Here is a 12962-nt window from a genome sequence, read left to right on the forward strand (position 1 = left end):
AACCTGGTGCCAGATTCATAGGAGTGAGGATAAATTATATATATATATATATATATATATATATGGAGATACATGAATAATTTCTTGATGTCATCCTTGATTAGCTGAACTGAGCTTAGCCCAGGAAGGATGTATCACTCCTTAAATCACTGAAGCTTTAGTTGGTCTCAGCTCAGCTGGACCTGTGTCAGCCTGTTAGTAGTGGCTCTCTGAGCAGCCCACTTATCAGTGAGGATCACAGGATCACAGCTCTGTAGTCTTCACAGCAGGGATAAGATATGGCCCGAAGGTCACGCCGGCTGGATGGCTCTGATGCTACAGGATTCTCTTCACTGTGGAGCTAGGCTATTCGGTCTGATGCATTTTTAAGGTCAATACATACAGATTCATGTTTTGTAGAATAGCTTTAATCTGTGTCAAGAAAATAAAGTGCTAGAATTTGTGGTAGGGAATGAGTAAGATGAGAAAAGCTTTTATGGACCCCACCAATCAAATAAGCCACTGATGTATTTGTAAAGCGTAGAAAGGGTCAGCTGAGGTAATACATTGTGGCTTAATTTTTTTACCCATATGTGTAAAACAGGAACCCCCTTACTATAGGTTCATCTGTGTGAAATGTCATCATCCTTGGCTTTGTATGTGGTCACATAGGAACGGAAATCTCATTAAGGTGGCCTTATTAAACCCGATGTGTGCTGACAGTGTGCATACAGACCCTTATCTATTACTGCCACCAGAGAAATGAACATTTACAGAGGGCAGTAGAACATTCTCCAAGCTGATTCAGTGGTCTTACCTGCATAATCTACTAGATGGTTACAGATATTTTGTGTATGATTTGGATTTATGTTCAAAATTTTACACACACACACACACATCCTAAAAATGGAAATAAATTCACTCGTGAAGGATGTTTACTCTCTGAGTACAAATGAGGTTGTTCATAAAAGTGAATAAAATTGGTTTGTTCCAAGTCTGATTTTTGTAGTTCTTGTATTAAGATTACATTTAATGATGTTTTACACTAGGCAAAACCTGTCATGGCAATTGAACATTTGTGATAAATAATGTAACATCTTAGGACAAGACCACAAGATAAAGAATGAAAATCTGCAGCGTTGTAGTACAGCACTTTAGAAAGTCTTGTTGGTGAATGGAATCTTCAGTGTGTGTTTCAAAGCCAGTGTTGAGTCCACCTGATCAGCTGAAAGCAGTGTGTGCCACTGTGCCACTGGTCTGCGTGGGTTTGACAGCATGTCCGCCCAGTGCCGCAGCTGATTACCCGTAGCATTGCAGCCCAAGAAAATCTTCCCAATGGCATCATTCCTGCTCATTTTGTCATGGTCCCACACTGAAATTACCAGCTGTATTTTCTGTATAAACAACAGAGAAAAATAGATAAATGTATGGATCTAGCTAACTATGGGATTTATTGCACAAAAACCTGAGGACAGGGTGTGAATAGGTTAATCATATTAGCCACTGCGCCCTGTGAAGGACTGGTGCCCCCTCCAGGGTGTGTTCCTGCCTTGTGTCATGATTCCAGGTTGACACACAACCCTGAACTGGATAAGAAGTTACAGATAATCAATGGTGTAGATTTGCTTTTGACATTGCAAAGACCTATGAATCTATCACTCACATATGGCTGGAAAGTTTTCCTTCCAGTTTTGGCGCTGCTCAGAACCAAACGACTCATATAATCATATGACTCACCTGAATTTGTTCGAAGGACACATCAAATGTAAATGATTCATTAAAGTAAGGATTCAGTGTCTGCTTCTTCACTGATGTCTTCTTTCTCTTCCACTTCTTTTTGTCCAGAATCAACTGAACTTTAACATATGGATCTAAAATAAAGTCAATAGCAGAAATCTGAGTTATAAATTAATTTCAGAAAAATTGAGCCCTTCCAATGAAAAACTATATATCATTTCCACTTTTTAGAAGCACTGCTTGCTTGTTCAGTCCTAGCAGTGGACATAAAAAACTTTATTCATTCCCTCTCAGTTCAGTAGCTGCTGTGCCACCGTGTCGCCCTATAAGCAACTTTAGAGTTAGCTTAAGTTTAAATTGTGAAAGAAAATGCCTAATACACAGGAGAAATGTTTTGCTGACAGTTTTATATAAAACACAGGGCATCAAACACACACACACAGTTCACATATGGTTCATCTTTGTAAAGACTTAATTACTGAACCACAATATGACAGTTCAAACTTGTATGAAAGTTGCCACTCAATGAAAGGCCTATTATCTAACCTGAAGATCCTCCAAGGTCCATTTTCTTCAAATTCTTAGCCTCTATAATGACCACAGTGAGCTTACTTGCTGTGGGGACGTATCGAAGAGAGAAGCATATCTCTCCCAGATGTTCTTGCTGTGAAGTGATACAGTTACAGTACTTAAAAGAATGATCTTATAGGTGGTAATGACTACAAATAATAAGACTGTACTTAATTGTTAAAAAAATCAGAAAAAAAGCTAATTAATCTTTTGAACTTAGACCTAGATCTAGGATAGAATTTAATCTCACTGTACCCCATGTTTTGAAGGTTCACTCAAGTCTTTCCATTCCTCAATCACATGATTCCAGTCCACAGCAGAGAGCTGTAGCCTCAGCTCACCAATCACATCATGCTTGGAGAATCTGTTAAAGTCGTACACCTGTATCACAAGGGTGGATTCACCAAGCTCCTTCTGATTCATCTAAAGACAGAACCAACAGCTTTGAAGAACTTATGAAGAAATAAAAGCAGAAATAACTACATCTCATTGCAATAGAACTATTCCCTTTGTTACAGCATCAGTTTACCTGATATTTAAATTGTTCATTGAAGACAGGGTTGAGAGTTTTTCTAAACACTTTTGTCTCAAATGTTTTGGACTTGTTGGGTAGGATGTAAACTTTGACATAAGGGTCAGATGTTCCCCCATGGTCCATAGCTTTTAACTCTGAAGCCTCCTTTATTCCAACAGTCATCTAAAGAAACAGAGCCATAGCACTCATGATTCAAACAGGTATGATGAAAATTATTGGTTGTGACAGGAAATGTGCATTGATTAATAAGAGTATCAGGAGGAATAATTATTGAATATGAATAAATTACTGAATGACTAAGCAAATCATGATCATGAATGAAGTGTTGAACTCATTAATTTGGAATACATGACATCTATCTCTACTTATATGCTGTCTTACATTTTGCTCATAAAATTTGCAGATCCACTTTTGAAATGAAACACTTATTTAAAAATGATTGAATGGATTATATGAACCTCTGAGCATTCGGCATTGTACTCCAGGGAATAGAGTAGTTTCCCTCTTTTTTCATCAACTGATCCATATTCTACATCCTCAGTCCCAGGTTGCACCTGTCAATCATATTAAATATCCAGTCAGGGAACACCTCTAAACCCACCAGAGAGTCTGCACACCTCTGAAATGCCCATTATCTCACCAGTGCTGTTGTTGTAGTTCCATTGAGCTCTTTCAGGGTAATCTTTTTGTCTTGTTTCTTTTTCTTCTTCTTTTTCCCTTTGCAGCAACACTTTACACAGCAGCATAGCACACAGATTAAAATCACCAGGAGAACGAGGGCGATAATAGCATAGATGGCCCATCTTGGCACTGTGAGAGGAGTTTAAAAAAGAGATGTTTGTCCTCAATATTGTAAAAGCAGAGCATTGATGCTGGTGTAGCTGTAGCCAGCACTATGGCACACATCTGAAGCATTAGGCAAGAGCACAGCCAGCAGGATTAAAGGGAGATAAACTTGTAACAAGTGAAAAGTGAGAGGTAAGAAATGTGCACTGGGAGTGGAATTAGATATGCTGCATGGAACAGGTGCCTCAGCAATACTCCATCCTGGGGCAGTCAGGAGGAAGAGAGCCAAAGACTCAAGGCTTGGAGATACTTACATGGGATCTTGTTTAGCAGAGACGGCCAGAAGCCAGGGGCTGAAGTGGTTGTATTGGAAGGCCTGGTAGTTACTTTGGTGACACTGAGACCAATTACATTTGAGGTAATGATGACTGACGTGTTAGGGCTTGTGTGGTTTAATGTAGAGTTGGATGCCATGGCCTGATGCTTTAAGATGGTCAGAGGTTTACTGCAAACACACACAAATAAAACATTTGTGGCTTGATTTCAGCTTTTGGAACAAATCTTGATCATTATCACTGTCTTTTGGTTATGATGACAATAAAAATGATATGATGATATCATTCCTTAGGTTAATGTATTAAGTGTATAATTAAAAGGGAGTAATTAATGTGTGTAATGAGATTTACTGGGAGCTTAGAAAACTTCACACTGCAGTCTAAATGTGTCAAGTATATAGAATAACTCTACAAAAACTGGGTTGTCTCGACAAAGAATGTCTATGTAGCCAACACCATAGTTAAACAACTGCAAAGTATGTTGACAACTGCAGTAACAGTCCATTAAAAAGGGTGTGCTTCAGCGATGATAACATTCTTGTGCCATGAAACATATCCCAGTATTGAGCACAAAATGGACCTCTATGAACATGGAGTTAAAATAAAAACAAACCATATCAACTAAATATGTTACATTTATACAAGAACAAATATTGAAACAGTGTGTTTATATATTTGCTACAGCAGATCAGAGTAGTAACAGTCAAAAGATTAAAAATAATAATAATAATAATAAAAAAAAAAAAAAACAAATATGAGAACTACAGCTGTAACGAGTCCACACACTAATTAGCTTCAAAAGCATAATGACCAGGCAGTGAAAAACAGTGATGCCTACGTAGCAGCATTACATTTACATAATATATATATATATATATATATATATATTATATATATCATATATATATATATATATATATATATATATATATATATATATATATATATATATATATATATATATATATATATATATATATTATATATATATATATTATTATATATATTATATATAATATATATAATATATAATATATATTATATATATTATATATATATATATATATATATATATATGGTAACATAATTACACTCACTTTTGAAGAATTGTAACAATTTGTCCTGCTGTCTTTTGTGTCCTGGTCCCCACCGTTAAAACACTGTGACACTGTTGGATTCCACAGATTTTACACTACACATCAGCTAATAGAGAAGGGAAGGAAGTTACTTCCCTTGGTCAAGGCCAATCAACTCATAGACGAAACAAGGGCTTTTAGCTTGTGAACGCTGTTTTTGTTTTCTTTTCTCCTTTGAAAGAGATTTAAACGGTCTTCACTTTAACTTTTAAACAAACTGTAGGATTCGCCTAGTGAGAGTAATCTTAGTTAGAATATGTTTGCTAACACTAAATATTCTATGGATTATTTACATAGGACTTTAAGGTATAAACCAAACATCATATAAACAGATTTATTTATTAATTTGTTTTATTTTTTAAGCAGTTAAAATAATTTTAAACTCTTAACATATTTATAAATAATTTAATATGCATTATTTAAGACTCAACAAATCTCATAATGGTAAAATATATATGTCAAACCAGAGCATAGATACAAACATACCTTTTAATATGGTGTCAGATATGCCTATATTTCCCTTTTTGTCACTTGTTTAAGTCCATCAAGATCAATTATTTTGGAGGTTTAAGTCTTCATGCCTCTCGGTCCATACTCGGGTAAGTAGAGGAAAGCAAGCAGGCCATGAAGGCAGCTTTTGGCACCTGACGCTCACACAGTTACCTGCCACACCTCATCTTCACACAGTGTGTGCTCAAAGGCACAGAAACAGTCTAAGTTATCTGAGGTGGAACCTTTCAGGAAGAAAGCCCATGCAGATAAGGTGACAAATACAATGAAAAATGCAAATCTATGAGGAAGTCTACTACTTGTTGAAGTAGGTGTATCCAAAAGTGTTGCTTCTACCATTTGTCACTGTCTTTACTTCAACTACACATGAGGAGTTGACAATAAAGAGCCCATAAACATATTTGCATTTGAGGTGGAAGTAAGGATCAAACCAGTTTTGTGTAAATACTGTATGTTTGTAATGACACTCTGTAACTGTGTAATGCTGTGCATTGTCATAATGCTGAGTTTTGTTCTATCTCCAAAACATGGGTCAGTTTAATTAGTCTTAAAATTTAATGTGTATCCTTATAGCAGATTTCCTGACCATCAGTATTTGTAGAATATTTGAAGAGCTAAAACATTAACTTTTACATACACTTGTATCATGTGCTTATGAGCCATTCGGACCCAGGTGTATGAACCCATAGATGCTGATTGATTATGTCAAAGTTATTATTAAACTGAAAATAATAATATATATATATATATGTTTGGTGGGTTTCCTCCGGGTGCTCCAGTTTCCTCCCATGGTCGAAAAACACACGTTGGTAGGTGGACTGGAGACTCAAAAGTGTCAATGCAAAATGAAAAAGAAATTCAGTCTCAGAACTGGTACTTTTATTTTCAGTATACCTCATTAATTCAGTAATCAGGAGTACTTTGTGGTTAAACTAGAACAAACTTTCAAACTAATGCTTGAAGGTCTTGAAGGTATGGAAATAATAATAGCGTAAACATAAATGATGGGCATAAATACAACAACCACAAGTGTAAAGGACAAACCAAAACAGCAAATATCAATAACTTAAAACACACCCAAACCCCTAAATAACCAAGAGAGGATATGGCAGCATGTCTCTCTTTTACATGGATTGGAGCTTGGGGATATGGAGATTTACATTCTTGGTAATATATAACTATCACTAACAATTGCTTGCTTGTCTTACACATTGAAACAACTGTCTCCCTTGTTTACTCAACTGCTGTCACTTTGCACATCTTTAAATGTTCTTCCTCCAGCCACAATTAACTGCTAAAGCCGCTGATTGGTCAAATCGTGGTAGGCATACAGTACTTGATTGGCTCCAAGTGAAGCTTTGTTGTAGAAAACTAATTTAACTGGCTGGCGCTATTAATAGCAACAGTAACCACGAGTGCCTCCTCTGGCGGGTGTTCGAGTCCCGCACGGGGCGAGTTGGATTTCGCCTGGAGATAAAGAAAGTACAAACAAAAGAAGCAACATTATGATCCGAAAACATTCAAGTCGACTTTACCCTTTAAGGGAAAAGGGACAGTTTTGTTCATTCTACCTGCACGTGTATTTATTTTTTATTTTTTGAACTTGTGAAAGAAAAAGAAATAAGCAAGAAAAAAATTAAACAACGATTAATATACAAAATAAAACCTTTATTTAAAAGAAACATTAAATGTACACAATAAATGTGTTTGTTCCACAAACAAGCATTAAAAACAGGGGCAAAAGTAGCATTTAAAACATCTATGTACTCTAGGGTGATCAAAGTAATCGGCTGGAATGGACTATTAAGTTAACTGCGATGCCTGAGACTACACCATCTCACCATCACCCAGCTTCCTCTTTTAGCTCAATGTTAAAATAAATTAGTCAATAAAAAATTTCCCATTCCAACAGATTAAACCAATGTAATCACCTGTGAAGTGTGAGCATAGTTAAATTATATATGAATATATACAATAAATACAGTGGTAAACTAATTGTAGGAAATATATATGGAAATGTATAAACTACAATATCCTTTAAATATAATAATAGAATAACATTTTATATATATATATATATATATAAAATGTGTTATAAATAATTACTGTAACATTCATTCATTCATTATCTGTAAGCGCTTATCCAGTTCAGGGTCACAGTGGGTCCAGAGCCTGGAATCATTGGACGCAAGGCAGGAATACACCCTGGAGGGGGCGCCAGTCCTTCACATGGCAACACACACACACACACACTCATTCACAACTACGGACACTTTTGAGTCGACAATTCACCTACCAATGTGTGTTTTTGGACTGTGGGAGGGAACCGGGGCACCCGGAGAAAACCCACATGGACACTGGGAGAACACACTAAATCCTCACATACAGTCACCCGGAGCGGGAATCGAACCCACAACCTCCAGGTCCTGTGTAACTCACAGGACTAATAATAATTTATAGGATTAATAGTAACTCACAGGATTAACAGGACTAATAGTAACTCACAGGACTAACAGGACTAATAATAACTCACAGGACTATTAATAACTCAAAGGACCAATATATTTTTTTTACTCACAGGACTAACCATATTATTAGCTAAAATCGTTTTTAGGTTGTAGTTTTAACACAAACTTCACTGAAGTAACGTTAGTTCACTTAAAATATATTAGCGCTCCGATTTGTGATTGGTCAGCGTCCATTGTGAGGTGGCCATAGAAACCTTGTTGTCGTCATTGAATTCTGGTAGCGGTGCGTATTGTGATTGGTCAATTCTTGGTAGCCCTCCGGCCTGTGATTGGCCTATTCTTGGTAGCAGGCTGTAAGGGGATTGGACAAAGCTACCAAGAATTTCTCGACACACAGCCGCCAATGATCTCCAGGCTATGGCTCTTCTTTGTCAGATGTTCGAATCCCACCAGAACTAAGTAAAATCATACCCTTAGTTTAACGCTGTTTAATTTTCAAGCGTTACCAAAAATTAATTTTCCATTTGACTATTTGGAATCTTATAAGATACGAGTCAGAAATTGTTTGTTATTTTATATAGACGTTGATGGGCTACTGGTAGTTTTAAATAAGTTTAATAAAAGAAATTAAATAATATATATATATATATTATTATATATAATTGCTGTGTTTAGCTGTGTCTTTATTCTCTGGTAGTAAGGTGCACGCTTGTAACACGTGGGTTCAGGGTTGTTTCAGGCTGTTGTAGGACCATGCAGGAATCTCCACTCGTAGGAACGTGTGACGGTCCAGTAGAGAAGAAGAACAGCACTGTTTATTACACCAATAAAGTAGGAGGCAGTCCGGTAAGAAGAATATGTATAACTTATTCTGGGTATCCTGTCAGAAGTGTTTAAAACTGAATGTTTACTGTTAACCAGTCTTTAGTGCTCGCTAGCTAGCAGTGTGTTCATGGTTGTTGGCTTAATTGCGAAATGGACGGTAAAACTGACAGTTTAGCTAATTTAACTATCGTTATTTAAATTCACTTCGGCGAAGAAGGATGTCAAACTAGTCAGCACACTCTCGCTGTCGTTATTCGCGGTGTCGGAAGATAGCTTGGTTAGCATGATGCTAAAGTTGGAACTCACAGGACTACCTTTATATACATCGGCAGTGCGTTCGTAGGAAGCCGTTACGACTGAAGAAACCACTAAAGCATTTAAGGTGGAACTGGAATTTCGAGTTAGCAGCTAGCTAGCGTATGGAGAGCTAATATTTACCCCATCACGTCTTAATGTTAACCACAGATAAGTAAACATCCATTATAAAAAGCACCGGCAAATTTAAATACAGTTCAGTTAAATATTAATGGCAGAGTTGTGGTGGTTTTCCGCGTTAACCCTTGTAACTAACTGGTCTGACTTGGTGTGTATTCGGGCCAGTGGCGCAATGGATAACGCGTCTGACTACGGATCAGAAGATTCTAGGTTCGACTCCTGGCTGGCTCGACACTTTTGAATCTTTTCAAATGTCATCGGAAAACCGTCACTTTTTTTAACTCTCTGAATCTTTCAAATCCAGATCCTGAGACAGAATCGTTTTTCGAAGATTCGATATTTTTAAGGCCAGTAACTAGAGAGCTCTACGTTTTATCGGTACTGATAAAAGTGGGGTCACCATTTGTAACAAGGTGCTAATTTAATTTAACTTCTGAAATCTGCTTTATGGTAATTTTAAACTAGGCACACTTGCTTTAATGTCAAGTGGTAGGGGGGATAGCAATATATAACGTATAACTTCAGTTTAAGCCGCGGTCCTAAGCCAGAAGTATGTCGAATTATTTTCAGTGGGGTGAAACCTCAGTAACACGTATTAACACTACTACACTGTTTAACTATATACTCCTAAATGTATTCCCTTATTTGCTTTTTAAACGGCTGTAGGACCTCATTCCCGGTGTATCTCACGTAAATAAGCAGTGCTCTCTGTGTGACGGGACTCTCAGCCATGTTGTACAGATCTACTGCCCTCTTGCGGCATCTTCATATCACCGCACCATTAATGTTTTTGCTTGCACAAACCAACAGTGCTGCGGCAGGCCACAAAGGTAACCAATCCTTTCCAAATTCATTGACACTTCGTTTCATTTTATTCACACTGTTTTGCAGTATTTATGAGGCGGACTTTCTCTTGTGTCTAGTTGGAAGGCTATCCGTTCACAGGTTTTGGAATCTGAAGTGAAACAAAATTCAGAGCATCAGGATTTCAGTGTTGGGAAAGAAAAACAAGAAGCTGCAATGTCCACAACAGACTGGTGTGATGAGGCTGATGACTGGGGGATGGAGGCTGAGGACAACAAACCTGAGAACAGTTCACAGACTAATATAAACATGGCTCCAACAGTGGAAGACAACTTTACAAATGGAAGTGATGTCAGCACTAGGCTTCAAGGCCTTTGTTTAAATTCACCACAGGAGAGTGGAGGAGCTGTAATCCCCACTTCAGTGTCCACTTTCCAACCTTTTTACATCAGTGTGGTGGAGGAGTCAGACCTTGTGGGCTACAGTGACCTGGAACATGCAAACAGACTGTTGAGGGAGTATGAGGAGCGGGAGCGACTTGCTGTTGGGGACATCAGAAGGTGAGGAGATTTTTTATTATTTTGGTTTTAAGAGTTTATTTTTCTGCAGAACCAAGGACTTGCTATAAAATAAAACAAAGTATATAAATAAAATAACTTTATCTGCACATAGCTGAATTATCTGCATATAATTGGCTTGTAATTTTTGAAGGACAGCCAGATAGCGTGCGAGTGTCATATCACAATTCTGGCATTTCTGATACCATTGTTTTATTGTTTAGTTGTGAAGGTGGAGGAGGGGAGGAGAAGTATGAAAAGACTGAGGCCAAACATGGAGACGCAGTTTTCTCCTGTTTTATGAAAAAAATCTCTCTCTGTCCAGAACAAATTCTCCGGTGAGTGGACCACACATGACAGAAAATGTTTAGTGAAGTAAAGATAGTGACCTCTGTTGCTTTTCTCAAACAAATTGACTCATTTCTTTCTACTTAAAAAAAAAATCCAAATAAGTCCATAAAGCAGCACATTGACACCACCGAATAAACTACTGCTGAAACTGCTATAGTGAATGTTTTACTTCAGAAGTTATGCTAAATAAAGTGAAGAGAATTTTTATTTTACATATAACAGAAACTTATATCAAGGTATTGACACACTACATCTTTTCAATAGGAACATTCTTATACACAAATAATTCATTATCCATCCATTATCAGTAAGCGCTTATCCAGTTCAGGGTCACGGTGGGTCCAGAGCCTACTGGAATCATTGGGCGCAAGGCGGGAATACACCCTGGAGGGGACGCCAGTCCTTCACAGGGCAACACACACATTCACTCACACCTACGGACACTTTTGAGTCACCAATCCACCTACAAACGTGTGTTTTTGGACTGTGGGAGGAAACCGGAGCACCCGGAGGAAACCCACACAGACAAAGGGAGAACACACCACACTCCTCTCAGACAGTCCCCCGGAGCGGGAATCGAACCCACAACCTCCAGCTGTGGAGCTGTGTGACTGCGACACTACCTGCTGCGCCACCATGCCGCCCATAATTGATTATAATACACATTTTTTTTTTTAATTTATGCATTGTTTGTGTACTTTGCAGATACAGTTGGAGTGGGTCACCATTATTTATAGCTGAACCTCCTTCAGACATGAATAAGATGGTGCCAGCCTGTGAACACTGTGGCAGTCCTAGAGTTTTTGAATTTCAGCTTATGCCTGCGCTTGTCAGCTTGCTCCGCAGTACAGACATTTCTTCAGGTTTGTTTGAGTTTTGAAACATTTTTGGTGGCTATTTAGATTTTTATGTTTGCATGTATAGTAGATTACACTTTTACTGCTCATGAAGTTACACATTATGATACAAAGTACAGTAGATTTAAATGGTCTAATATAACAAATAAGCACATGCTCTTTAGAGTCTTATGCTTAACCCTTTTCTGACCTTGTTTGTAGAGCTTGTTTTGGAGTTTGGGACAGTTTTGGTCTACACATGCAGAGACAGCTGTTGGACACCTGGATCAAAAGTTCCTGTTGAGGAATTCCTCTTTGTGCAAGCCGACCCTGATCAAAAGCTATTTAAATGACAATAATGGCTAATGGACAATAAAGAGCAAACCGATGTTCAGTGTTTCCGTTTTCCATGTGTAAGGTCTTTATTTAGTATGTATCACCCACTGCAGTGTTATCCAGAGGTCATAAATCTGATTTCTGCACACAAGTGCACTAAATGCTACATATGGAGTCGATTAGATTATCCTGTAAATAACTTTGATCCAGAGAGAGACAGACCTGTGTGAATTTTTATAGAATGATCAGTTATGTATTTTGTTCCGCAGTGTGACTGAGTGAGAGTTTTGGTCTAGAGTGTGACCCACGCTGTGTCAGAAACTGTGCCCTGTTCACTACATAGTGCACTATTTTGGGGTTCTGCCATTTTGTTGTAATGTCTGAAAACATAGTGGACAATTTTCCATGCGTTTAACAATCCCACAATGCACTGCAAAAAGTAGTGTACATACCCATAAACCACTGCATTGTTGAAAACCTGCATGAAGTAGTGTTTGAAATCATTCACTACCCTCCTGATTTCGGTTCCTTATCAGAAGTGCACTATTATATAGCAAATAATATACAAACGAGTAAATAGGGAGACATTTTGGACACAGGGCGAGTGGTACAGCATAGTGGAAAGCATAGGCCCTCGTCAAAAGATTTAGTTTATCATCAGAAGATAAAGCGAAACTATCCTTCAGAATATGAGAGGGAGGAAACGAGACTGAGCTGCGGGAACAGCAGTCAGGCAAACCTGTGACTTCTCAAGGTTGGACT

The 12962-nt window shown here is 37.8% G+C and overlaps 2 protein-coding genes and 1 non-coding gene across 4 annotated transcripts; 2 read left to right on the forward strand and 1 right to left on the reverse strand.

Moving 5' to 3' along the window:
- Positions 1-967: 967 nt before the first annotated feature.
- On the reverse strand, positions 968-5677 carry syt8 (synaptotagmin VIII). 2 transcript variants are annotated; one of them, XM_066669287.1, is made up of 9 exons: positions 5565-5677; positions 3922-4112; positions 3462-3631; positions 3280-3375; positions 2816-2983; positions 2542-2709; positions 2263-2380; positions 1717-1850; positions 968-1373 (listed from the first exon to the last, which is right to left on the reverse strand). In XM_066669287.1, the coding sequence occupies exons 2-9, from the start codon at positions 4079-4081 to the stop codon at positions 1134-1136; spliced, it is 1254 nt and encodes a 417-aa protein (XP_066525384.1). In that variant the 5' UTR covers positions 4082-4112; positions 5565-5677; the 3' UTR covers positions 968-1133. The 2 variants fall into 2 exon arrangements, with proteins under 2 accessions (XP_066525384.1, XP_066525383.1); XM_066669286.1 differs by lacking the exon at positions 5565-5677 and adding an exon at positions 5040-5113.
- A 2734-nt stretch (positions 5678-8411) lies between these two features.
- On the forward strand, positions 8412-12644 carry pdcd2l (programmed cell death 2-like). The gene is made up of 7 exons (XM_066669261.1): positions 8412-8515; positions 8785-8902; positions 9983-10146; positions 10240-10680; positions 10902-11015; positions 11734-11891; positions 12087-12644. The coding sequence occupies exons 1-7, from the start codon at positions 8460-8462 to the stop codon at positions 12215-12217; spliced, it is 1182 nt and encodes a 393-aa protein (XP_066525358.1). The 5' UTR covers positions 8412-8459; the 3' UTR covers positions 12218-12644.
- trnar-acg (transfer RNA arginine (anticodon ACG)) lies at positions 9475-9547 on the forward strand. The gene has a single exon. It is a non-coding gene; the product is annotated as a tRNA-Arg (tRNA).
- Positions 12645-12962: the final 318 nt, after the last annotated feature.

This window comes from Hoplias malabaricus, chromosome 4, assembly GCF_029633855.1.
Source record: "Hoplias malabaricus isolate fHopMal1 chromosome 4, fHopMal1.hap1, whole genome shotgun sequence".
NCBI classification, from domain to species: Eukaryota; Metazoa; Chordata; class Actinopteri; order Characiformes; family Erythrinidae; genus Hoplias; species Hoplias malabaricus.